The sequence below is a fragment of the Prionailurus bengalensis genome, chromosome A2 (genome assembly GCF_016509475.1).
Source record: "Prionailurus bengalensis isolate Pbe53 chromosome A2, Fcat_Pben_1.1_paternal_pri, whole genome shotgun sequence".
NCBI lineage: Eukaryota > Metazoa > Chordata > Mammalia > Carnivora > Felidae > Prionailurus > Prionailurus bengalensis.
Window position 1 is genome coordinate 54,098,192 of NC_057348.1, and position 27,206 is coordinate 54,125,397.

Below are 27,206 nucleotides of genomic sequence, written 5' to 3' on the forward strand. Positions count from 1 at the left end.
AGCTATTTGGGCAGTTCCCCAGTTTCCCTTATTGGGGACACTTTCTCCACCTGGTCTGCAGTTAGAGTGTGAGAGCCTAGTGTATACAGAAACTACATGCATTTCCCTGTTATTGAGGGTGGTAGGTGGGGAGTGGCCAGAGATGTGGGTATTTATTGAGATGGACTTCTGATCATCAGGGGCTGTTAATGCTGTGCAGAGGAGTTTTAAACTTATATTCAGTAAGTGATGGTAATGCTAAGAATTTTACTTTCCGTACTCAGGTGTAAGCTTTGGACCACAAAGATTGTATACGATTTTGGATTCCCATATTTAGTAGAGCTGATTGTACATATTAGACAGTCTGTAAAGATTTTTTTTTGATGAAAGTGTCTCCTTTAATTGCCATTAAATGATAGCTTTTAATTTCTCTGCCTTCTACCTTACTTAACGTCATGCTAGAGCTAGAGTTTTTTTTTTTTCTTTGACAGTTCGGATTAAATGCAAAGAGCTTGTCAAGAAAATTGCCATCTACAAAAATCGATTAGCTATCCAACTGCCGGAGAAAATCCTCATCTATGAATTATATTCAGACGACTCGTCAGACATGCATTACCGGGTGAAGGAGAGGATTGTCAAGAAGTTTGAATGCAACCTCCTGGTGGTGTGTGCCGATCACATCATCCTCTGCCAGGTGGGCACCAGGTTGGAGGAATTGGGCTGAATCTTCTTCATGTTTCCTCCAAGGATAGGGTACCCAACTCATTGTTTTAAAGTTGGACACCAAGAAAGTCCCTTTCCCTCAAACTCAGTAGCTGTTCATTGCTTTCATTTTATTGACATCTAGAGGAGTTGGACTCTACCGGAAAGTCATGGACCATAACTAGGAAAATACCTTTTTGTATTGCAAAGCACTTTGTTATATTAGGATCATATATATTTTAATGACTTAAAGCATATACTGATAGAAATGATCATTTTTTTGGTAAATATATGTAATATATATATTACATGTATATTTTACTATCTGTTAAACAAAAATATGATATCAAGTCAAAAATAGTAAAGGAAGTTTTACTTTTTGAGAGATTTTTTTCACAGAAAAAAATTTTTCAACTTAGAGCTTCCTAGAAAATGTCTAAGTCAATGCCAAGAGAAGTTTGGAAAGACTTTGAGATAAGGCCAGCCCAGCATCTTTCTTGGAAGTAGAGGTAGATTTGGATTCATAAAAGTAGGCCTGTTGGAAGTGATAAAGTTTTAAGAAATCCTTTAGCAATCACTGTATGTATGGGCACCTGGGTGGCTCAGTCAGTTAAGTGTCTGACTCTTGGTTTTGGCTCAGGTCATGATCTCACAGCTTTGTGGGTTTGAGCCCTGCATCAGGCTCTGTGCTGACAGCATGGAACCTGCTTGGGATTCTCTCTCTCTCTCTCTCTCTCTCTCTCTCTCTCTCTCTTTCTTTCTCTCTCTCTCTCTCCCTCCCCCTCTCCCTCTCCCTCCCTCTCTCTCTCTCTCTCTCTTTGCCTCTCTCCCTCTCTCTCTGCCCCTCCTCAACTCACACTGTGTCTCTCTCAAAATAAATAAACCTAAAAACCACTGTATGTAAAATACAATTAAAATCTCTCTTATGTCTAGAACTAAAAGCAGTTTTGAGGTGCAACAAGTTATAGGATAGATGTGGCAAAAAGATATGCTTTTGGATGCTGCCTTTGGCTGTGGCTGCCTAGAGGTCTGCACAGAAGATGTGAGGCTGAGCTGGGCTCTGTGGTGAAGGCTGTGTGAAGGATTAACGAACAATGCCAGTCATGGGGACTAGATCCAATAGACCCTGAGGTATTTTTCATCCCTCACATGCAGGAACACCTGGGGAGGGCTGGGAACACTTACTCTGTCAAATATCCATGCAGATCTGGGTTTGCTTTCTAGGAGAAACGGCTACAGTGCCTGTCCTTCAGTGGAGTGAAAGAGCGGGAGTGGCAGATGGAGTCTCTTATTCGCTATATCAAGGTGATTGGTGGCCCTCCAGGAAGGGAAGGTCTGTTAGTAGGCCTGAAGAATGGACAGGTGAGTGTTCTCATGTGTCTCCCATCAGGCTGATAATCTGTGTGCCGACACAGGGACCAGTCTCATTACAACCCTGAATGGTTTCTTGGGGCAGGAAAAAGGGTGTCCCCCACCCCACATTTGCCATAGGCACATTGGAGGGCAACCCAGATTTTCATGTTTTGAGAACAGCTTCAGGCCAAAGACTTCTAGCATGCGCATCCTGGCAGGGTTGGCATTGTGGCCTCTGGGCTGCCTGTAGAGTGGATTAGTGGGTTTAAGGGCATCCAGAAGGTGGGAGATTTGTTAGAGGTGCAGTTTCAGTGGCTTGCTAAGGAGGGAGGCATAGCTAATTCTTAGGTCAGATCCCTATTAGGGCAATGAATGGATTAAGGCAGTGAGTTTCAGCTTGTGTCTTAGAGGGTACTGGTCTTCAGGCAATTATTACTAGATATTGTAAGAAAACTGGGCCCTTTGCTCATATAGACGTGGAAAATCTAGGTTATACAAAGTTAAACAGATTTGTGTGTGTGTTCTTTGCTCAAAATAAGAAAAGTTCTAAGTGGGCTACATGGAAATTTGAAAGTGAAAATATAACCGCATTAGCCTGAGAGCCAAGCTGTCTAGCAGATGGCTTGTGGCTGAGGCTTATCAGGCCTTTCCTGGGGACAGAAGTCATGAAGTATGAATTAATGCGGGCTGCAGGGTAGCAATACCAAAGGGTGGAAAGTCTGCTTCTTTCTCACAGTCAGCTGTCACTTCCATTGTGAGACCTGAGAACATGGATTTGGGGGGCAGGTCAACCTGGGGTCATGTTTGTGCTTAGCTGCTTACTGGCTGTATGACCCTAGGCAGGTCACATTGCCACTCTGAGACTGAGGTTTTACAAATCAGGATAATGCTTCATGTTGCATAAGGCTGTCAAAAATAGTCAATAACTGATAGCTGTCATCATCCTTATCATCATCATCATTATTTTGCTGTAGTTACACCAGATGTCTTGTCAGTGTTTAAAGTAGCCTCTTCCTGGGGCGCCTAGGTGGCTCAGTCAGTTAAGCGTCCGGCTTCGGCTCAGGTCATGATCTCACGATTCATGAGTTCGAGCCCTGCGTTAGGCTCAGTGCTGACAGCTCAGAGTCTCAAGCCTGCTTCAGATTCTGTGTGTCCCTCTCTCTCTGACCCTTCCCCGTTCATGCTCTGTCTCTCTCTGTCTCAAAAATAAAAAATAAAAACATTAAAAAAATAAAATAAAAAAATAAAGTAGCCTCTTCCTGTGTTAGTGTGACTCAGATCTCCCAACTCTGAAGTTTGGGTAATGTTATTAACAAATCCCCGTCAAGCAGACATTTAAGAGAGTTTCTTGCATCTTGGGGCTCGTCATTACTTTGGCAACCTCTGAGGAACTGTACTTCTGGTTTCCTAAGGATAAGTCCCCACTCCCTTCTTTTGATGAGTCCTTTTCTCTGCACAGAGCCTCTGTTGAAGTTAGTGGGAGTTGTTCTTGTAGAACACATGGGATTCCAATACCTGGCAGAGTTCCAGAGTCTTGTTGCCATGGTAACTCACTTTTTTTTTTCTCTCTCTCTCTGAAATTTTGCCAGATCCTAAAGATCTTTGTGGACAATCTCTTTGCCATCGTCTTGCTAAAGCAGGCCACAGCTGTGCGCTGTTTGGACATGAGTGCCTCCCGTAAGAAGCTGGCCGTGGTGGATGAAAATGACATGTGCCTGGTGTATGACATCCATACCAAAGAGTTGCTTTTTCAGGTGAAATCCCAGAGTTTCCATGACATGGTCCTTTGACTTCTTTTTTAGCTTCCTAGTTCCTGCAGGAGGTGCTCACGCTCTGGCTCCCAGGCAGATCTCTGGGAGGAGTGGTGACATGGAGGGGTATAGGCTTTGAGCAGGGGTGCAGAGCCCAAGTGGCCCCAGGGTACAGCCCACCCCCTCCCACACATGAGCTGCAGGAGCTGGAAAAAGTCTCTTTGAACTTTGGTTTCCTCACAGATAAGATGAGCAAGTAACACTTTTCTTTCTGTGAACAGTAAAGGAATAATAATAACTATCAGTGGGGCATGTGATAGGGTCTCAGTGTATTGTTCAATGAGATGATGATTCTTTTGCAAAAGGGCTTCTCACCTATTGGAGATATGCCTGTATCTATGAGTGACCTAAGACGTAGTAAAGAAATAGGACAAGTTTTGTCATCTGAAAGAAGGGAAGGCATGGGGGAAGCCCTCCCTTCTATTTATTTCACAAAGATGCTATAAGAGCCAGCAAAATGTGAACTGTTTGGGGGCATAGGCAGTTTACACACCATTTGGTTCTGTGGCCAGTGGAAGTGTGTCACTGGAGAAGATAGCCCAAAGGCTTCATGCCCACCACCTGGCTGGCTTTCTGCCAGACTCAGTGCCACTCTTTGCCTGTATAGGGCTTTATAAGAGGTCAGGGCCCATTTGCCTGAAGCAAGCTTCCCCTAAAGCTGACTGGCTTCTTCAGCCACAAGTCTCCCAGTGTTAATTGGCAGATTGAGGTCCCCTTCTCAGGGCTCTTCTTTGTCCCTGGGAGCAGAATCAGCAGGACAGAGGGATGTTAGAGTGTAGGGAGCTGCCTCAGTCAGTTAGAAGGGGCCACCTGGCTACTGCTAGCCCAAGGTGGTTCCAGTAGATAACAACTCACTTATATCACTGTGGAGGCAGAGTGGTTAAGGGGAAAGAAAGAGCATAGGCTTTGTCTTCAGACAGACTTGGGGTCCAGTCCTACCCTCACCACTTACAGTGTGATCTCAAGCAAGTTAGCCCAGTTCATTGAACCTGAATTTTTTATTCTCTCTGAAATTGAACTTGTAATTGCCCCCTCACAGAATTGCTACAGTACTAAACAAGAGACTACAGTAAGTAGCTCAGTGCCTTACAAAACATGGCCCTAAATGTTACTTTTCCTCTCCTCAGCCTCAACACTACCTCCTGTAGGTAGGTTAGCAGGCCTCCAGTTGTGAATCTGTGTCTGAGCCTAGAACCATATAGGAATGGAAGGGTGTGTGTCCTTCCCCATCTCCACTGAAGGTTCTGTAGTAGCTAGGGAGGGTAATTCTCACACTTTGTCAGGAGATATAAGCATTCCCAACTGTCTTTTTTTTCTCTCCACTGCCCCTGCCCCCTGAAAATTAAAACAGCTCAATTGTTTTTACTTAGTATAAAAGTAATCCATGCTCGTTATAAAAGATTCAGACATTGTAAAAGATTCTAGGCAGAAAGGTATGAACATCTGCTCCCTGGGGCTCCATTGCTAAGCAGAAAACTTGTAGGAGAGGGAGTGCCCCCCAGGGTGACTGTATTTCTACAGCATGAGAATTGTAAATGCAGAGATGATATATTATTTTATAATGTAAAAATAACAGTTTTTTTCCTTATTATAAAAAATAATAGATGTTTATGATCAAAAGAGAATTTCAGCAAACGAAAAACATAAAAAATGAAAAAGCACCCACAATTCCACCCACCCCAAAACAATCACTGTTAATTCTTTGAAACATATCCTTTTATTTATTTTTGTTTGCTTGTTTTATTTTTGTTTTTACTTAGAGAGCACACACACACTGGAAAGGGGCAGGGAGAGGGAGAGAGAGAATCTTAAGCAGGTGCCACACTCAGTGTAGAGCCCAACGCAAGGCTCTGTCTCATGACCACAGGATCATGACTGTGAGATCATGACCTGAGCTGAAGTCAAGAGTCAGGCACTCAACCAATTGAGTCACCCAGGCACCCTTGCTTGTTTGTTTTATTTTAGAGAGAGAGAAAGCGGGTGCACATGTGGGTTGGGGAGAGGGAGAGAGGGAAAGAGGAAGGGAAAGAGAGAGAGAGAGAGAGAGAGAGAGAACCCCAAGCAGGCTCCATGCTTAGCACGGAGCCTGATGCAGGGCTCAATACCATGACCGTGGAATCATGACATGAGCTGAAATCAAGAGTCCGATGCTCAACTGAGCCACCCAGGAGCCCTGTAACATATCCCTTTAAATCTTCTGTGTATAGCTGTGTGTACTCATTCTGTAACAGAAGTAAAGCCACTTTGCTCATTCTCTCAGTAGGTAATGATTAATATTTGGGATAATAATACTTTTTTTCAAAAGTAATGCTTGTTTATTAAAAAAATTCCAACATAAACAAGTGCATAGAGGCATAAAGGATTTTGCTTCTATGCTTCTATCCTTTTCTTCTGCTTCCCTTTTCCTCCCTTTTCCCCCATCCCACTCTTAGCAATGTAGTTTGATTCAGGCTTTAAAAAGTGCCTAGCTGAATGCAGGAATGGTGGCAAAGGCCAGGGTGGTTGTCAAAGGATCCTTACTATTCCTGTTCCTCAGGAGCCAAATGCCAACAGTGTGGCCTGGAACACCCAGTGTGAGGACATGCTCTGCTTCTCAGGAGGAGGCTACCTTAACATCAAAGCCAGCACCTTCCCTGTGCACCAGCAGAAGCTACAGGGCTTTGTGGTTGGTTACCATGGCTCCAAGATCTTCTGCCTCCATGTCTTCTCCATGTCGGCTGTGGAGGTGCCACAGGTAACCAGGGTGCTTGTCAGCTCTCAGCTGTGGCAGGGCAGACAAGACCCAGGAAGCCAGGCTATGCATTTGTGTATTGGGTGGGGGATGGATGGTGAGGAGAGAGGGAAGAGAGAGGAGTTGCAGTTATGATGTCATGGAAGGTACTCTGGACGAGAACCTGAAACTCTGTCTCTACCTTATACAACCTGTGTGTCTTTGGACAAACAGCTCCACCCTATTGAGCCTCCAATTCTTTCTGGTCTCCCTTTCCTGGTTGGGACAGGGAGGGGTATTCAGGGTTGTCTGTCTGCAGACAGAGTCTGTTTCACTGAGGGCCGTGCATGGGGCAGAGTGGAGCAAGCCAGCAAAGCTGGGAGTCTAGCTGGGTATATGTGCAGATGTGTGAGCACGGTAGTGTGTGTGAGGGAAAGAGAATGTGGGTCGGATGGAGGGGCGGGGCACTGAGGTGTGTAAGCCAAGAAGGAAGCATGGGACTATGCACAAGTCTCTCAAACTAGGAGGAGGCCAGAACAGAAATGGGGACCTGGAGCCACAAACAGGAGGACAGAAACACAGGAGGGCAGAGATTGACAACCCAAGTCTGGTCTGGCTTAATCCCAGCTGTCCAGGCTGCCTGTCTGCTCTGTGAGTGAATCATGCCCATTGTAGAAATGCCGTAAAATAAAGGCAAGCACGAAGGAAAGACTTAGCTCTCAGAATCCCATCCTCAAGAGAATCACTCTTAAACGTCTTAGAACATATCCACCCAGGCTTTTTCTATATGTATATGTAATATATGCAGAACATACAATTATGAGTATATAATTTTATATGAACATTGTAAACAAAAGTGGAATCTACTGTAAATATTATAAATCTAATTTATGAAACCTCAGATTTGCTGTTCTTCCTTTACTGAATGTGGACTATAAAAGAGAGAGATTTTTAGTCATCTTCCTTTATCACTATCTTCCAATTTAACCTAACACTTACATATTGCCGGCCCATCACTATATGAATTATTGCCTGTCAGCTAGCAGTGTGGCTTTTTCTCTCAGCAGTCTACTGGAAACATGGCTCCACATCAGTAAATATACTTGCCTAGTATTTTTAAAATACTAAGATGACTGTAGATTTACTTATGGTTATAAGAAACCATACAGAGATCCCTTTTACAACTTGCCCAGTTTCCCCACTGGTAGCAGTCTGCAAAAGTATAGTATACATGTATTACCTGGATAGGTTCATGTGTCTCCCACCACCAACCCATGAGATCTCTAATGTTGGACTGCCTTTTCTTTCTTTCTTTTTTTTTTTTTTTAATGTTTATTTATTTTTGAAGGAGAGAGAGACAGAACACGAGTGGGGGAGGGGCAGAGAGAGAGGGAGACACAGAATCTGAAGCAGGCTATAGGTTGCAAGCTGTCAGCACAGAGTCTGGTGCAGGGCTCCAAGTCACAAACTGTGAGATCATGACCTGAGCCGAACTCGGATGCTTAACTGACTGAGCCACCCAGGTGCCCCATGGGCTGCCCTTTTGTTATAACCATTCCTGCCTCCCTGCTGTCCCCACCCCCACATTGTTTTTAATGACTGCTTTTTGTCCTATCACATGGATGTTCCTTCCACATCTTACACAACCACTACCTTTTGTTGGACATTTACACTGCTTACAGCTTTTTTGCTATTGTAGATAGCATCTTTCTTGCTAAGTCTTTGTACCTGTCCCAACTTAGCTCTTCAGTATGAATTCCTTGAAGTCAAATTGCTAGGTAAAACGCCACATACATTTGAAAGATTTTTAGACACATTTCTAGATTGCCCTGCAGAGAGACTGCATCAGTCTGTGTTTGCCCTCCACACACACATGCCCTACTCACTGTCCCCGGCTCAACTTCTTTTTTTTTTTTTTTTGGGTGAGGGTGGAGGGAATGATACCATTTTATTGAGGGGCTTCAGAGGATGGTCAAAGGGCTGGCAGGACAGTGAGATCCTATGTCCTCAGCCTGGCCAAGATCTCCCCACCTTTATAATCACCAAAAGCCTGGCCTGGCTTCTTACAAAGGGTGGGGCTGGAGTCCACTTCTTCCTCTACGTTGTTGATACCCTTGCTACTCATTATGCAGAAATTATTAGTGCCTGACGCAGAGCAGTTATTTGGTAAACGTTAATGAAATTCAGATTTGAGGAAAAGGAAAGAGAATGAAAGGAAGGAGAGAGGTGGGTGGAAGTGGCGTCAGTCGGAGGGGCAAGAATAGCCCCTACTGGACTGTTTCCTAATAGTCCTCATCTGCCCCCCATCCCAGATCCATGCACCGCATCCACCAGAAACCTAGTCTTTCTTAATCATGCCAAACACACTATGTTGACTGAAAGCTTTTCTCCCAAGACTGCCATCCCAACCTCAAAGATAAATGCAGTTTGCTGCTCCCTGACTTTGGCTGACCAAGAAGAGCCAAAAGGGGGGCCTGGGGCTTCCTCTGCCAAGCCCTTAAGATTCAGAAGTCAGAGTCATCCCTCCCTCACCCCCCCCCCCTCAGCCCCCCATGGCTTCACCAAGGCCATCCTGCTGATGCAGCAGGTCAGAACTGCCAAGGGTTAGGAAAGGCAGCCTCAAGACAAAGGCTATTTATCTGTTGCCTCTGCCTCCAGCCATCCTGTGGTTTTGGCCTAGAAAGGAGGGAGAAAGCATCAGACCACTCTGGGGATTTCTGGTTTCCTTTCGAAATTTACATCATCTTGTGCAAGAACTGGTTTGTCAGTGCTGCCAAGTAGGGCGACAAGCCCTTGTCAGACTTCTTGGGGTGAGTGCTGACTTCATGCTTGGAATGCAATAGTGAGATAAAGTAGAACTCAGAGGGCATTTGTTCAGTTAGGATATTTTTAAAATTCCCACTCTCAGATTGTACTTCCCAAGCAAGCCCGAATGTTAATCATTCATCGTCTCCTTGATTCTCATGTGCCTGTTGCTTCCTCATGGGGTATTCAACATGGTGAGAAGCTGTGCAGTTTAGGGGAAAGAACACTGGCTTTGAGTTCTGACTTTGCTGCCCGAACCAGCTGGGATCTTGAGCAATCCCTTTCACTCTTTGGAACCTCACTTTCTATGCAGTGGGGTTAATATACCTGTTTTATGGGTTTTGTCTGGCCCAGTTCCTATTGTTATTGTTATTAGCAATCTTAAAGTACAAATGCTATGAAACAGAACTAAATTGGAACAGGGTGCTCACTAAGGAGTTTAGAAAGGAAAGCTCATCGTGCACAGGGAGTGTGGAAAGCTTCCAAGAGGTGGTGACACTTGATCTGAGCCCTGAAAGGTCTGGAGACATAGAGAGGAGCAGCAAGGCTGTTTCAGAGAGAAAGGTAGAGGTAGGAACAAGTCTGGAGAGTTGGGGAGATGGCAAGGAGCTGGTGCTGAGAAAATACAGTGGATGTACTGATCATGTCCTGTTTGCCCATAGTAGTCTGTGAGCTGGGCAGGGCATCTAAACAGAAGTTAATCAGTTTACCCAAAAAAGCACCCAGCTAGGATGTGACTGAGCCAGGCCTGGCTTCTGGCTCAGCTGCTCCCCTGTCCGTACCCCTTTACCCCTCTAAAGGAAGGAAAGGTAGACAGAATGGTACGATAGAAAAGATGAGCACTCCTAAACAGCCACATCTTGCTGTCAGAGGGCAGAATGGCTTAAAAAGAAAAAAAGAAAAAAAAAAAAAAAGCTTTAACTCTGAAGCTAAAAAATGAGACAGGAAAGTTCAAAGATAAAGGCCCCAAATGGAGAAAACAGCACTTCCAGCTCCACATTTGAGAACCATTAGCATGAGGTACTGGCTGATTGATCTCTACTGCCCTAGAGAGATTCAGTTCCCTTCAGCACACTGGCTTAAAACAAGGGCAGGGCCTTCTTATTCAGGATGCCAGATCCAGCTCAGACTTGTTCTTGTGTGCACACATATTCATGTACCCCACATCCAAGAGCCAGGAAAGTGCTCTTCCTTGTGTTTTCCTTGTGCCACTTATGTGTCCTCAGACTGTAATCAGAGAGTGATAATAACCTGCAACACAGACCTGTTGGGACAGATGCAAAAGCAATGGGTAAACCTAAGAAGAGAAATTATTAGGAACCATTCACAGGTATCACAGTGAGGCAGCCCCATCTGGGAGGAGGGATGGCAGGAAGGTTCCCAGCCTTCCCAGGTAACCTGGAACAAATCACTTACCTTTCTTGGGTAAGCTGGTTTTTTGGCCCTCTTTGTAAGAGACCACCTCAGACCCCTTCCTCACAGTAACGTTGTTCCTTCCTCCACCAAACAGAGACTGAAGGCCTGCTGGGGGAGGTGAGTACAAGCCCACCAGTGCCTTCAGGGGTTGTGCCCAGACTTGTGGAGGAGAGGGGCTTGTCATTATAACACAACTGACTTCTGGATAAAGGGCAGAGAAAGCTCAGACTCCTTTCCTTGAGGGGTCAGCAAAGACCTTCCAGAAGAGGTGACATTTTAACAGGACCCTCAAGCCAAATAGGTACTTTCCAGTGGGTAAAGAGGAACAAGGGCATTCTAGATGAGGGTGATACCTTGTGGTAAAACAGACCTGGAGGTGGGGAAAGCTAGTGGTGGAGGGAAGGATAAGCAAGAAGTTTGTGCTGCTGAACACAATTATTTGGCTATGAAAAGGAGTGACAAATGGAAGGCATTTGGGGTGAGAAGGGTACTGATTACTCCTTATAGTATTCCTCTATAGGCATTTGTAATTAAGTCAGTGCACACATCTGGAGTCAGGCTTTGTATGAATCTGATTCTTTCCATTGCTCTCAGTCTTCTTTCTTTTTGATGAAATCCTGCAGTCTGCTCCAATGTACCAGTACCTGGATAGGAAAATGTTCAAAGAAGCCTACCAGATTGCTTGCTTGGGTGTGACAGACACTGATTGGCGTGAGCTGGCCATGGAAGCTTTAGAAGGATTAGAGTTTGAAACAGCAAAGAAGGTAAGCATCTAGTCAGCATGAGCTAGAATCTGACCCTTGGAGGGTCCCTTGAGGCAAAAGTGAGTCCAGGTAACGTGTGGAGAGGCAGATGCATACAGTAGAGAGCTCTGGAGATAGGCTGACCTGTGTTCAGATCTCAGCTCAGCTATCTCCTAACTGGGTCTGGGCAAGTAACTCGTTTCTAAGGTTGTTTATTTCTAAAAATAGGGTGGTGATTGGCTTCATCCTCACAAAGTTCAAAGGGTCTAATGTGATAATGTCTGTAAGGCCAGATATAGGAGAAATATCAGATAGATTCTAGCTGTCACTCTTATTAGCTATCATTTATGTAAATCACCTAGCTGAAAGCCTAGCACAATAATAGGGACATACTAAAGGGTAGCTTTAAAAAAAATTTTTTTTTAATTTTAGAGAGAGCACAGATGAGTGGGGGAGGGGCAGAGGGGGAGAGAGAGAGAGAGAGAGAGAGAGAGGGAGAGAGAGGGAGAGAGAGAATGAGAATATCTTAAGCAGGCCCCACACCCAGCATGGAGCCCAATGCAGGGCTTGATCCCATGACCCTGGGATGATGATCTGAGCTGAAATTAAGAGTTGGATGCTCAACTGACTGAGCCCCAAAGGTAGTTTTTATTATTGGTGTTTTGTTATTGGTGTAATACTTATTGGTATTAGCCATTAATTACACAATGCTATTTTTCATGGTACTCTACTAGGTATGGTGAAGAGATGGTCAAGCTCTCTGATTCTGACAGCAATGTTACTCCCCATGTACCTTCATGGCCTTGATTCATGGTGTCATTTACTGGAAAGTATATTAAAGCTACAGAAACTGGCTGACAACATTTGACCCCTTTCTACACATCAGAAAAAGCTCAGCTCTGTCTGAATTGGGTTTTCATCTGGAACCTGATGTGGGGAGAAGGAATGGCCTTCAACTCCCTTTCCCCTACTCCTCCCTTCCCTCTTTATCTTCCCATAGCCAATTAATCAAATACTCCTTTGTCCATATTACTGAGCATTCAGGGAAGGAATTACAGGAATATGTGATGCTTGCCCTGTGTTGGGTCCAGACTTCTAGGCATGAAAGGAGAGAGGATCTGAGGCCAGATACCAGCTCTGCTATATATAGACTGGATGGCCCTGTGTCCATCCTCCCATGTCTGCAGTGGGGATGGTGAATGCACTAGCTGCCCTGCCCTCCTGACACAGGGTCCTTAGGCTTACCTACCACATTGTAAAAGGGCTTCTAGACCTAGCAATGGTTATACAAATGCTAGCTGTTATTAAAATAAGTAAAATTGCTGTTATTTAATTATGTTATGTTTTTAGATCTACTGAGTGTCAGAAAACTGGTAATAGAGGAGGGCTTTAAGAATTCAGAGGCAGGAGGAAACATTCTTATGGAGGGAGTTTCCTTCTCCTGTCCCCCATCCCCACCTCCCCCTCCCCCCCCCTCAAAAAAACGTCCCTGCCAAAATACCAGGAGGGATGAAGAATAACAAAGTATTCCTAGACTATGTTTTGTTTTCAGCCTGGAATGAAATTTAAATTTTTTTAAATGTTTGTTTATTTTTGAGAGAGAGAGACAGAGCGTAAGCGGGGGAGGGGCAGAGAGAAAGGGAGACAGAATAGAGCCTGAAGCAGGCTCCAGGCTCTAGGCTCTCAGCTGTTAGCACATGAGCCTGAACTCATGAACCAGGAGATCGTGACCTTAATTATGGCTGAAGTCGGACACTTAACTGAATGAGCCATCCAAGTCCCCCTAGCCTGGAATGAAATTTAAAGTCTTCCTTATAGATTGTCATCTCCTCATACCCAAGAACTAAACACCTACCTCATTTTAGTTCAGCCAACACTGCCTAGCATGGGGTTAGGTGCTCAGCAAATGTTTAAATGGATCAAAACAAAGCTGGAATGAACCATCATTTGTTTAACACTAACCCCAGGCTTGTATTCCCCAAATACTTCCTGGAAATTGAAATTATTAAAGCCACAAGATTTTGACCATAAACTTGAGCTTGGCCATTTTATCCAAATCCCGAATCCCCAGCCTTTCTTTTTCTGCTTTGCCAACTGACTCAAGCAAACAGGAGGTGGAGGGTGGTGCGGGAGATAAAGTAGTGCCCTCACTAGATGGCAGAGGAGAGCTGTTTAGCACCGGGGACTGCTGCCTTGAGCAGAACTGCAGATGCTTCCCAGTTTCCATGCTTCCTTCCCTCTTCTGAGGTTATTCACGGGCCTTGTGACTCTGACCACTCAGACCAGGGCACCCCTGACTCTATAGTATGTGTTAGGGTCGAGGAACTCTGAAGCAGATTTCTCAAGGTGGCAAATCCTAGAATCCTAGCAGAGCAGAACTAGAAAGACCTTGGAGAAGACATCGCTAGTTTGCCCCTTTCCATAAGGCAGACTTGGGAGCCTAGAGGCAAGAAAGAAGTTCAGGGGCCCCCAGCTGGAAAGTCTCAGAGCTAGGACTGAGACCTGGAATGCTCCCTCTTTCCTCTCTGCCCCTTTGTGGACATTCCAGGTTTTCCCCTTTCCTATGGTTTTAAGGAAGCCCTGATCCAGAAGAGAGCTTATAAGATCTCCAGTGAGGAACACAAGAACTCTTGGTGCTCCTTTGCTCATGTGATGCCTACTTTACCCTTTCAAAGAATTCCTCTTCAGGAATACCCATTTGCCAGGTTCCTACTCTGTGATACTCTTCTTAATCCTGCCTCCTGCCACTGCCCATGCTCAGACAGTGAATCTGTTTTCTCTAGAGTATCTAGTTCATGCTTGTATAGCTCCTAGCTCACAGAGATTTGATGATCTGTTTAATCTGCTTGCCTCTCCTTTTAGAGTATGAACCAGTGAAATGGGGAGGGGTACAGATCACATTCACCTCTGGATCCTCAGTCCCTGATAGGATGCGTAGCCCTGCAGGATGAAAAGATGAAGTCACATTGTGGTCATCTGCGAGGCAACCAGAGGCCAGATGACTTGATCATTTCCCCAAGTCTTTTTAGGATGGAGGGCGTCATGCAGCAAAGTAGAGGTTGCAAGTGGTCAGGGTGTTTCTTCCGCATTTCATATTCAAAGGACTCCTGGACCTGCTGTCTTATCTAGGTGTATCTCAGTCCATTTCAAATGGGACAGTGTAAAGCAGCACACCTGGGTAGAAATGTTGACAGCAAAGCCACCTGAAGATCAGCCTGACATGATGGGTCAGGTTCCTCTCTAAACCCCTTGCAGAATCAGAAGGCAGAAAAAAAAAATTACCTAATACCAATCTTCCTGAGGAAGGCTGCCTAGAAACTTCTAGCAACCTATGGGTTAAAGTCTCTGGGTTTACTGTGAGTGGAAGGCAAGAGCTACACTTTTAGGATTTATGTAAGAGTTTGCCTTCCAGGAACTTGGAGTGATTTATTCCCTAACGTCCCCCTCCCGTCTAGAAACCATTTTTATTCCTTCTTAACTTTCTCCTCCCACCCCCCCCCCCCCGTGCCAGTACTGTGGGCTTTGGGTGCCCTGTGTTTATGCACAGTTGGTAAGCTTAGCTGTCTCCCACTTTCCGTCCCAGTCATCTAGACGCATAGCAGTGTCTCTTCAGTCAGTACACCTTCCCCACTCCCACTCCAATGCCACTGCCTCAGAGTATCAGACCGCCCTGTTCTTTTCTTTTGCATAGAGATTTCTCCAAGCAGGCACCATCACAGACTGCAGTATCATAGTTTTGTTTTAACTAATCCCAAAGTGATTGATGCAACCGAGACTTCTTTGCTGTTCTTTGTGTGGACTAATCCCAGGGATAAAGCCGTGCCTCACTGGGTGGTATAACCCTCCTGAACACATGGCGATTAATCAATGCTTGCTTCTTTTCCCTCGTTACTGGCTCACTTTCTAACGCTTGACTTCCCACCCCCAGCCAATCACCCACTTTTGAAGCCCAGAGGGCAGTTGATTTCATTCTTTTATCTCTTCCCCTGTAGGCCTTCACCAGAGTACAAGACCTCCGATATTTAGAGCTCATCAACAGCATTGAGGTAAATGACAAAATGTTCTTCCTTCTCAAGAAAGCACAGACTCGCAGTCAATGGCTTATAGGGAGCTATTCTAGCAGGCGAGAGCATTAAGGGCACACAAATAGAGCCTACTGGTGTCTGGGCATTTGGGCCACAGCTTTGGCCTGGGGGAACAGAATGCTGTGGGGGCAGGGAGACAGCATACGGGAGCAAGGAATGCCACTTGTCACTTGGTAGTGGGGTAAGGCAGGTGGGTTCCTAATCTCTCTGAGCTTTGTTTTCTATCTGTGAAATGGGCTGTTTTCCCAGGGTTGCTAGGAGGATTAAATAGGTTCTTAGTAACTGGTTTTCATCCTTGTAGTGGTTGTTAGGTGGTTACCATCCTGTAGGGCTCAACAGTGTGCCAGTACAGGAGTCATTTTCCAAACGCACATGAGCTACGCCCCATCCACAGCAATGGGACCTGGGGAGGGAGCCATGTGTAGTGGGGTGGGCAAAAAAGGCTTGTTCTATGGGTTCCATTTGCTGGGTAGCAGTAGACAATACTCTTAATTCCTGTGACTGTCTGTAAAGAGGCGTACATATTTTTTCTCCTGAACAGATTTATTGTGAGGCTAGGGGAATGTGAGATACATTTGAATTCCCATATGGAAGTAGTGAGGAAATCAGCAAATGTCTTGTCCTTGTGATTCAGTTCAGCATAATAAACACCTGTCGTGGGCCAAGCCTTGTGTTGAGCCCAGTGGGCAAAGAGCTGAGTGGAAGAGAGGCCTGTGGGAGCTCACAGACTGCTAAGCCTAATGATAGTTGCCACTTGTTGAGTGCCTGCTCTGGGCCCCATGCACGATCAATGTGTATACTACAGCTGAGCCTTGAACAACACGGGTTTGAACTGCATGGGTTCACTTATATGTGGATTTTCTTTTCAGTAAATATAGTACACTAACTGTTCACGTATTTTCCTTATGATTTTCTTAATGACATTTTCTTTTCTCTAGCTTACTTTGCCATAAGAATATGGTATATAATACATGCAACCTATAAAGTATGTGTTAATTAACTATTTATGTTGTGAGTAAGGCATCCAGTCAACAGGAGACTATTTAACTGCTATTAGTAGTTAAAATTTGGAGAGTCAAAAATTATACCTCAGTTTTCAGCTGCGAGGGGGTCAGGGCCCTTAACACCCCTGTTGCTTAAGGGTCAGCTGCATTTTAAATCCTCACGGTGACTTAACGAAGCAGATATTGTTCTTATCCCTATTTGATAAATAATGAAACTAAGGCTCAGAAATCCTATGCCACATCCCCAAGGGTCCAGAGGCAAAAGCTTGGTTGGAATTCAAAGCCAGTTCTAATTCCCAAGCTCAAGCTACCTTTTTTTTCTTTTTTTTCTACATGTATTTATTTTTGAGAGACAGAGTGAGACAGTGCACGAATGGGGGAGGGGCAGAGAGCGAGAAGGAGACACAGAATCTGAAGCAGGATCCAGGCTCTGAGTAACTGTCAGCACAGAGCCCTATGCGGGGCTCGAACCCATGAACCGTGAGATCATGACCTGAGCTGAAGTCAGACGCTCAACCAACTGAGCCACCCAGGTGCCCTTCACGCTATCTTTACCTGAGTTCCTGCTGCCATCTAAGTTGCTTCTGATGCACTGCCTCTATAACCCCTACCCCAGCACTGTCTTAAGGAGCTTACTTACCTGCATGGTGAAGGGTTTGTTCAGAGCCATCTACTTGAAATTCCCAGTACTGCTTACTATAGGGGCTGGCATTTGGGAATCCACTGGTCTGGATCTAGAGGCCTTAACATGAAACCATGGAATATGTTCTTTATGCAAAGGTAACTGACTTCTGTGAGGACCACCTCTCGCCATTTATCATGTCTTACTGCTTCTTCTAGTGTGCTATGAGGAGCTGGGCAGTTGGTTAAACTTGTAAGAATTGCCTCTTGGAAAAAAAAAAAAAAGAATTGCCTCTTGAAAAAGAGTAAATTGCCTTCAAGCGTTGAGCCATTTGGGCTGCTCTGAAGCCTTAGTAGCTTGCTTCTAGGCATTCGGCATCATTCCAGAGAACTGAGTTCCATGCTAGGCTCCTTTGGGATAGGGGAGATGTAACTATACTGATAACAGGAGGAAGAGAATCTGCCCATATGGCTACGTACATACGGAATAGATGTAAATCATTTTTTATTGATCATGGTGATATTCTGTGGCCTAGGCCTAAATTCCATGCCTAGTAAGACCTATTTTTTTAATCTTACTGCAAGATTTTGATTCACTCCATACAGTTAGTAGTTAGTTTATTTGATTAATTAGCCTAAACTACACATAGTTTAGCTAAATTTATTTTTCAATTTTGGGTATGGGTTTTTGTTTTTGTTTTTTGTTTTTTGTTTTTGTTTTTTTTGGTTTTTAAAAATTCTTTCTGTCAGTGGGGAAGCATGCATGTTGCCTCCAGCTGTTAAAACTTTCACCAGCTTGTCTGGGAGTTTGATTCAATGTCTCATCTTCCCCCACTGTGATACATTTGCTAGAAAACAAGCAAAAGGAAACTGCTGGGGATGAGACTTTGGGTGCTATGGAGTGTTTACAAATACTTGAGCTGTAGACTAATGAATGTTCCCTAACACCAGAGGAAGGAATATGTCAGTTATTCTCTTCATCCTCAGTGCTGCTCGTCTGTGTGTGTGCCTGTGCAGGTATGTTGTTGGGGACTGTCACATGTTTCTGAAGGTGGTATTATGTGGTACAAAGAGCATCTGGAGTCAGACAGACTGAGTCCAAATGCCAGTTCTCTCTGACCCTGACCTGCTCCTCTTGTGAATCTCAGCTTCTCTCAGTGGTACCACTTACCTGTGGGTCCTGTCAGCACCTAGCAGATGCTCAGCATGTGGTATTACTTGCCTTCTCTTTAGAGACAGGGACATATTAAGACTCATTATCCCATTTTATTGTCTCCTTGTGAAGAGACCCTAAGCTTTCTCCTTGTCTGCATCATCATGAGTCACAGCTCAGCCAAACCAGGCCTGAGGACTTGGGAGATCCTGAGAGCTTGGGGGCCACCAAAGAGTGGGTAATACACACCATCCTAACTAGCCAGTTGTTTCCTTGGAAGATTATACAAGAAAGCAGCCCTGAGGAATTTCCATTAAACAAACAAAAGTTTGCATTACTTTTGATCTTCACTCATCTGGGGGAAAAAATCTGCTTTTGTTGTCAAGCATTCCCACCAGAAACCTAGGGGAGAGACACAACAGCCCAGGAGCCAAGTGGAGGTTCCAGTAGAAAAGCCCAGGGGCTTAACTTGAAATAGCAACATCTAACCTTTGTAAAGGCTGCTTCCTGCCATGGCTGCAGAGGCTATTTCCTGTGCTTCTAATTTTTCCAGGAGAGGAAGAAGCGGGGAGAGACCAACAATGACCTGTTTCTGGCAGATGTGTTTTCCTACCAAGGGAAGTTCCACGAAGCTGCCAAACTGTACAAGAGGAGTGGGCACGAGAACCTCGCACTCGAAATGTATACCGACCTTCGCATGTTTGAGTATGCCAAGGTAATCCAGCCACATCCTGGGCCCAAGCTGCCATGTGGAACCCACCAGTGTTCTGCCACCGTGGTGCCCAAGTTGTTTACCCTAAGATATGTTATAGATGGAAAATAGCAACTGCCTTATTAGAAAGGGTTTGGGCAAATTGGCAAAGGAACCATCAATGACCACTGGTTCAGGCTGACCTAAAACTGACCTTTCAGGCTGACATCAAAGGGACAAGAGTATGACAGTTCAAACCTTTGTCAGTCCCAGAGCTGGCTGGACTGTGAGTCTGAACCAACATGTCCCTTCATTAAGTGTTCAGGGTTCAGGGTTTCAGGTCTTTCTCCCACAAATTCTCTTAAACTGTTGTAGAAGCCACCGAGAACCCACATCCTCAGACATGAGCTGGTTCTACCATTTTCATACAGGACGATATGGTTCACTTCAGCCAAGATTTCCTAAGTGTCTGCTCTCAGATTGCTACCAGGCTTCGCACTAGGCCTTGGAGACACCATGACAGAGTCCCTGCCCTCCAGTACAGTGTGCTTCCTCTCACCCCAAGGATGTATCTGTAAGGGTGATGGTGGAGATTTCCTCTTGCGTTTGTAGATCCTCTGTTTTGGTTAGTCTCCAGTCGGTCTGGGTACATGACAGGGGTCTTCCCAGAGCAGGCTCCTGATGGTTTGTGTGAGAAGGAGTCCCACTGGGGAGGCCAGGCCATCAAGACATTTGTAGTTCAGCCTAATGCAAGGTGAAAAGAGCCTTGGGGGCATCGAGCAATGAGGCTCTTCCTTCCGCAGAGATGCTTTTGTTAACCTGCCTTTCCTGGTACTGTCAAAAGACACTTCAGAATGTTATTAAGTGAGTCATCAGCTACAACCAATTAGTGGCTATTAATGGTAATTATCTAGCTCACAAGTTCAAGATGGAAAATCCTCCCCATTTTTTTCCTCCTTTGCTGTTCCCAAAGATGGCTATGCTCTTTTATCTTCCACCTGTGAGATCCTGGGGCTGAAGGTTGCATCTCAGTCACTAGGATGTGGCTCAGGGGTTTCTGGTCATCAATATCTGAATGAGCACCTGGGTCCCAGCCTGTCTCTTCACCTTGATGCTCCCTTTACTCCATCCGTCAGATCGGAGTGCTTGAGGTTCCCCCACTTTGCCCTCTTCCACTCTTTTACCCTTTCCTTATACTCCCACCATGTACATATGATTGAACACCACATTCATACTGAGAACAGCTAAATCAGTGCATCATTTTCTAGGGATAACAACATAACCTGAGGACAAAACCTTAACTAAAGGATTAAATGCGCCTAGGAGTGGAATTTAGGCATTAGGAACAATGGGGTGTGGTTGTTCTTCAGAGCCAGCAGCCTCTCCTGGAACCTCTGAAACCTCCTAGTCAGCAGCCCTGGTGCTCGCCTTGGCATCTGCAGAGCTGGAGAAAGTCCTAGTCCTTCCTCTGGGTGACCTGGGGAAAGCCTCTTCACTTCATTGAGCCTTCATTTTCTTCTCAGAGGTTAACATAGCTACAACTCAGCTCAGTTCTCAGAATTGCACAAAATAATGTATGAGGAAGCCCTTTGTAAAGACCAAACTATAGAAAGGCTGGGAACATATGAGGAGCCTAGCATGAGCACAGACTGGCTGTTCTTTAGGCCTCTCCCCGGCCAGCCCCACTCCTCGCCCTGCGCTGAGGCCCCTCCTCACACCTCGGCTGGGCTTTGGCACCACAGTCTCCCATCCAGAAATGCAGCCCACTTACACACTCCATCTGGTCTGCCTCTCTATGAAGGTAAATATTCTGGGGGTTGTTTTGGTTTTAGTGTTTGATCGCAATTCCAAGTAAGTTGGTTCTGTTTCAATCCCCACCCCCCAGTAGTCTGACTTTGAGGAAGTGTGTATGTACACATTATGTTGGGGGGGGGGGGCGGAATACAGTGCTTATTAACATGGCATGTTTTTGTTTACTTGAAAATTGCTTCCCAAGATTCAATCTGGTTTTTGGAAAATTTTTAAATTACATTCCCATGTACAAATAAATTGTATGCTTTCCGGATAAGTGACATGTTTATATGGTGATAAAGGGAATTATAATGCTCTTAACTCTTATATAGTATGTCCTTATCAAAATCACCAAGCATGGGAACACTGTTTAGTCTCATTCATCACTCAGCACAGTCTCTTTCTGTCCACTCCAGGACACAGTCTTTGCCATGGCCCCAGATAACATGTAAATTAGCTTCATGGAACCAAAGAACCTTTGAAAACTGAGTTTGCTGGGCCTTGAAGGAACCATTTCGACTCAGCTTCAGTTATGTCAGAGCTTCTGGAGCTGGGCTGTTGGGCTAGAGGTGGCTGCTTCAAGCATGTGAGCTGTGTGCCTGGCTGGTCTCCTTGTTGATGATCCAAATTTATGGCTTGCTCGTGGCTTCTGACCCTTCTCACTGTAGTCGCCCTGAGTCCACTGAGCACTCACTTTTAAGGATATTTTTGTTCTCTTAGGATGCCTGTTTTCTCCAGTTGCTAACTTCATCTAACCAACCAGGTTAGCAGAATTTCTGACTTTGCACTGGCATAAAGGGTATGCATTGTAAAGGCTGTGTGTGTAACGGCCCAAACTAGGCATCTTCAGATAGTCAGTGATTGTTTCCAAGTTTCTTTCTCTGTGTGAACTCCAGAGAGACCAGGTGCCAGCAAGATGGGCCTGTATTTTATTGGATTTCCAGCATCAGAGTAAATGATGCCCTTTCCTCCCCTTACAACAGTTGGTTGTCTTAGGCCAATCTAATGTATTATTTTAGGGGCTACACAATTACCCTGAAAGCAAATGGAAAAAAAGGAGAGCTAATTGTTCAAGTGGGTTTTTAGCATACATCGACTGTACTTTCCTGACAAATGAGTGCTAATCATGGGAAAAGGAGTGCTTTTTTTATACTTTATGAGGTTGACACAGCGCACTCTCTGCAGGCTACATTATTCCTAAGACAAACCGTTTCTTACTAGTAATGCAGATCTGCTTCTAAGCGCTTTTAATTTCCCTTTTTGAAAAGCCCCACCTTTAAAAATGTCAGCACCAAAGCTTCTCAACTATGGCAAACTCCCATGCATGTATTTGGGGTAACTATATCCTGAAAAGAGGTGATTTTCTGAGGCCTTTTCTCATGCATTCCAGGGCCAACCCAGGGAAGCTGGGCATAGAGCTTCAGAGGCCTCCTGTTGTGGTGGAAGGACATCTCTTCCTTCCTGGATTCTCTCTAGGCCTCTTCCCCGACCCCACCCTACCATGGCCTCCTGCTGTTCCTCTCCCTACAGACCTGATATCCAGAACAGAGTGTTCTCTGCCCTAGCCACGTAACTGAGGAAAAAGCCAATGGGATGATACCCTAAGTTCAGGCAACAGGGTGTGAACAGAATCAGAAAACAGATGGAAACAGTACTTCCAGTGTGGTATGGTAGTTGAGGAGAGGGCGGGCTCCCCTAGAACTCTGTACATCATTTTGTCCATTTAAGTTTATGGGACTACGTCCTTAGCCTCACTTGAGGCACATGGTATCATCCCTATTACCTGAATAAAGATCCTAGATCTGAATATTTGAAATTAGGCAACCAGGTTGTGGAGTCACATATAGGAATAGTCACACAAATAGCCAACTCTATATGAGAAAGAGACAGAGCTACCTGATCACAAAACCCCAGCACTGCAGAGTTTGTGTATAGTACTCGAGAGAGTCTGGAAAGTCTTGTTTAACTGAAAGACAAATGTCTGTTAGTGGGAGGGGCAGGAAACATGGAGGGCTACAGTCCTTGACACTGTTCCGGTACCCCCAAGGAGCACCTGTGGAGCAGCCTGTGAGCACTCCTCCCTGACACCTGGGACTGCCCCCACCCCCCTCCTAGTCAGCCATGCAGGGATGGGCTCACGCCTGCATCCTGATTGCCTACTTCAGCCAAACAGAGCCCTTCCTTGCTCCAGCTTTCGGCAGCCTGACGTAATGCTGGCAGCAGGAAGTTCTAATCCGGAGTGTTTCTGTTTGTTGTGCTTCCTCAGGATTTCCTTGAATCTGGAGACCCCAAAGAAACAAAGATGCTAATCACCAAACAGGCTGACTGGGCTAGAAATATCAACGAGCCTAAAGCTGCGGTGGAGATGTACATCTCAGCGGGAGAGCATGTCAAGGCCATAGAGATCAGCGGCGACCATGGCTGGGTTGACACGTGGGTTTTCAGTCCCTGCCCCAAGAAGCATTTGGCAGCATGTCATGTCATGTCAGCTCTTGGTTTTGACTGACAAGGGAAAAAATAGTGTTTCTCTAAATATACAATCCAAATGTTATAGTGACTGGGTTTGGGGGAGACACAGAGATTGAATAAGGCAGGCACTGCCTTTGAGGAGCTTAGTGAGTCCCTGGGGAAAGGGTCGGGGGTGGGGGAAAAGTAGGGGGAGATACTCAGGCATTAGAGCTGCCATTGGCTGAGCCTCCCTAGGAGTCAGGCACTGCAGTATCTTGCAGGCATTTGATTCTCTCCCGTACCCAAAGCTGTGGTGTTTCCATGAGGAAACCAAGGCTCAAGGACCAAGTGATCACGTGAGGCAAAACAGCTGGCAAACAGTGGAGCTGAGCTTCAAACTGACCTGGCTGATTTCAGTGCTCCTAACATGTGTAATGGTAGGAACTAAAAAATAACAAGAACAGATCTAAGCACATCAGGGAAGGAGACATGAATTCTCAGGGGAAGAACTGTGGCCATCTTCTCCTAGGAGGTGGTCTTTGCATGAAGGGCCTTGATAAATTTTAAAAGGTAGAGGTGGTAGGAAGGGGAAGGGTATGAGGCCAAAAGAACATCACAAACCAGGAGTCAGCTGAGATTGGAATACACAAGTGGGGGCAAGAGGGTGATAGACAACTGGCTGCAGGCAGGGGGATCTGGGCTGGCCACCTCGGGAGGGCCTCAGGCGCTAAGCTGAGGCATTGAGATTTGTCAGTAGGAGTAAGAACCCTGGTCATGGCTGTGCTGCTGGAAGCTCACTCAGGCAGTGGGTGTAGAATGGAGGGAAAATGAGAGGGAGGCAGGCCAGACAAATGGCCAGTGCAGTTAGTTACCAGAGAGAAGTAAGGTGGCTGCAGGAATGAAAGAGACGTGGAGGAGCCACAGCTGACAGGACCCAGCTGGGTGTGGACTTGAGGCTGGTCCGGCAAGGGAGTTGAAGACTGATTCTGAACTCTGGGCCTGATGGTCAGTAATGCCATTTTCCAAGGTAGAAAACAGAAGAGGAGTAAGAGTGGGGTGGGGCCACCCAGAGAGAGGATGGATTCAGTCTTGAGAATCTTAGAGCATCAGACCTCCAGGGGATGGCTTTCTTCTCCCTCAGTCAGGGAAAGTAGGCTTCACACTCGTGTGTGTGTGTGTGTGTGTGTGTGTGTGTGTGTGTGTGTGTACAGGTGCACATTGCCATATCTGGCAAAGAACAGGTGAGGGAGTGGCTCCTGAGGGTGGCTCAGTCTGAGCCCTAAAGGCTTTTGGTTATTCTGAAAGCCACATTGTTGTCCAGTAGTGGCCTAGGCAGGACCTGAGGAAGGAGAGGGCTGGTTAATGATTATGTCACCTCCTTGAACTCCACCATGTAGTTTGCGTGTATGCCCCTCACAAAGGGACTTTGGTGGATGACCTACCATCCCATCTTTCTCTTGTGCAAGAATACAGTTTCTTGGAGACAGAGGCAACAGATCTTGCCCCCCAAATTATTCTTTTCACAGAAGGAATGTTACAGGAGAAAGCCAGGAAGATTTGTGGCCCTGCTCTCCCCTCTGGTTTTTCATGTCACTTTCGTTTGCAACTGACATGTATCAGGTTACCCTGGAGATACCTAACTAGTTCGGGAAAGAGATATTTAAGCATGTTCCCTCTTTTTCCAGGTCTGGCTGTAAAAGGTGCCTCTTCTCCAGGGACATTTGGTTTGATGGGTGGGGCTGGGGGCCTCTTAGGGGTTGGCTGTGCCACCTTTCTCCACTGAGAAGTGTTATTTTTAGATGCCATTATTATTCTAAGTACAGATTGACAGGCCTCCCTGAGCTTGCCTGTCTATGAGACAGGGATCTGTTACAGCTGCTTCCCCTTCTTTTCTCACAAAGAGAAAGCTGGGTAGAACCCCTTTCCTCTGAGAGAGCTGGTTTTACTCCAAATCCCGCCTGACCAGAAAGAACAAGCACATTCCATCCAGCCTTCCTGCCCCATGAGTAGTGGTGGCGGGAGGGGGTGGGGGGGAAGTGCAGTTACCACTGGGAAGAAGTGGTGGCCAGTGATCCCTGTGTCCCCTCACCTGTGGTCAGCACCTCGGCCAGCAAGAGAGGCACAGCCAAGATTTCCTGGGGGTCTTTCTTCCAGAGCCCCACACATGCCTCTTCCTTTGAGGTTCTATCAGCTGAAGAATTCTCATGCCTCTGCCTCTACTTTCCTAGGAGAATTCCTGAAAAGGTGGTAGAAAGAACATTCTCCCACTTCATGGCTTCAAAGTCTTGAGCACCCTGCTTCATCTTCCACGTAGCTTTTAATCTCATCTGTAAAATGAGAATTATAGTACCACTTCTTAGGGCGGTGAAGATTCAATGAGATCACACATGGGAAAGCTCATGGCACTATGCCTGGTACCAGTAGGTGATTAGTAGATGTTTGTTTCTATCCCCAGATCCTGCTGTATAGATAGTGACTCTGTGAAAGGCACACGAGGTTGGGGACAATGGTGTCCTTTAGCAGGTGACTTCTCCCAGTCACTGGGCAACGTTTCTGGATTATGTATTCACTCATTTAATAACCACCCATCAGGGGCGCCTGGGTGGCGCAGTCGGTTAAGCGTCCGACTTCAGCCAGGTCACGATCTCGCGGTCCGTGAGTTCGAGCCCCGCGTCAGGCTCTGGGCCGATGGCTCAGAGCCTGGAGCCTGTTTCTGATTCTGTGTTTCCCTCTCTCTCTGCCCCTCCCCCGTTCATGCTCTGTCTCTCTCTGTCCCAAAAATAAATAAACGTTGAAAAAAAAAATTAAAAAAAAAAAATAACCACCCATCAGACACCAGGGGCCATGGCACCATATTGATCACTGGGGACATCAACATGAGTCGACATGCAGCTCACCCTCAAGAAGACCCAAAAGCTAATGCTGCTTCCTTCGATCAGGCTCCTTTTACAGGAGTCCATCTTCTCCCTGTGCTTTCATCTCTCCAGGTTAATCGACATTGCCCGTAGACTGGACAAGGCTGAACGGGAGCCCCTGCTGATGTGTGCTCATTACTTCAAGAAGCTGGATAACCCTGGTTATGCTGCTGAGACCTATCTGAAGATTGGCGACCTGAAGTCCTTGGTTCAGCTGCACGTGGAGACCCAGCGCTGGGACGAGGTGAGGGTAGAGCCTGTGTAATGGGTCAGGGGGCCCCACCTGACCATAGTCAGTTTTTTGGGGTTTGTATGGGGAGCAGCTGCCCCTCATCATGGGAATGAACATTGGCCTGGCAATCAGGAGACTAAGCCTTGAATTTTCTGAGCCAGAATGTCTTAGAGGCCCTTTCAGTATGAGCTTTCCATTTATTTGCTCATTCAATCATTCATTCAGAAAATCTTTTTTTTTTTTAATTTTTTAATGTTTATTTTTGAGAGAGAGAGAGAGAGAGAGAGAGAGAGAGAGAGAGAGAGCTTGAGCAAGGGAGGGGTAGAGAGAAAGGGAGACTCAGAATCTGAAGCAGGCTCCAGGCTCTGAGCTGTCAGCATAGAGCCCGATGTGGAACTTGAACCCATGAAGCCTGAGATCATGATCTGAGCCAAAGTCGGAAGCTTAACTGACTGAGCCACCCAGACGCCCCATTCAGAAAATCTTCATGCATTGCTGGCTTTGTGCCAGCCCTGTAGTACACACTATGGACATGAGAGTTAACAGCCCTCACTGTCTGCTGTTGGTCTGAACTGCTTTTGACCACATACTGATGGATCTCTGACACATGTGTAACATTCAAAACCTGCTGGGTGCCTTTTGACAGAAAATGCCACCCATACTCTCCATGTGCAAGCTGCCAGAGCTTTTTCATGGGCAGCTCCTTCTCCTCCGCTCTTTCCTAACCTGGACATCTCTGGCATGAGG

At 45.8% G+C, this 27,206-nt stretch overlaps 1 protein-coding gene across 12 annotated transcripts in view; it reads left to right on the forward strand.

Annotated features, from left to right (window-relative positions):
* Positions 1-27,206, forward strand: part of IFT122 (intraflagellar transport 122) — a 78,609-nt gene that overhangs the window by 36,409 nt on the left and 14,994 nt on the right. For 9 of the 12 annotated variants that reach the window (XM_043588180.1, XM_043588179.1, XM_043588172.1 and 6 more), the window contains 9 exons: positions 471-673; positions 1,906-2,043; positions 3,624-3,788; positions 6,382-6,579; positions 11,400-11,540; positions 15,512-15,565; positions 18,936-19,097; positions 23,131-23,297; positions 26,300-26,471. In XM_043588180.1, coding sequence (XP_043444115.1) covers positions 471-673; positions 1,906-2,043; positions 3,624-3,788; positions 6,382-6,579; positions 11,400-11,540; positions 15,512-15,565; positions 18,936-19,097; positions 23,131-23,297; positions 26,300-26,471 — 1,400 coding nt within the window. The remainder of the gene's footprint in view (positions 1-470; positions 674-1,905; positions 2,044-3,623; positions 3,789-6,381; positions 6,580-11,399; positions 11,541-15,511; positions 15,566-18,935; positions 19,098-23,130; positions 23,298-26,299; positions 26,472-27,206) is intronic. The other 3 variants (XM_043588178.1, XM_043588171.1, XM_043588174.1) reach the window with 1 other exon arrangement.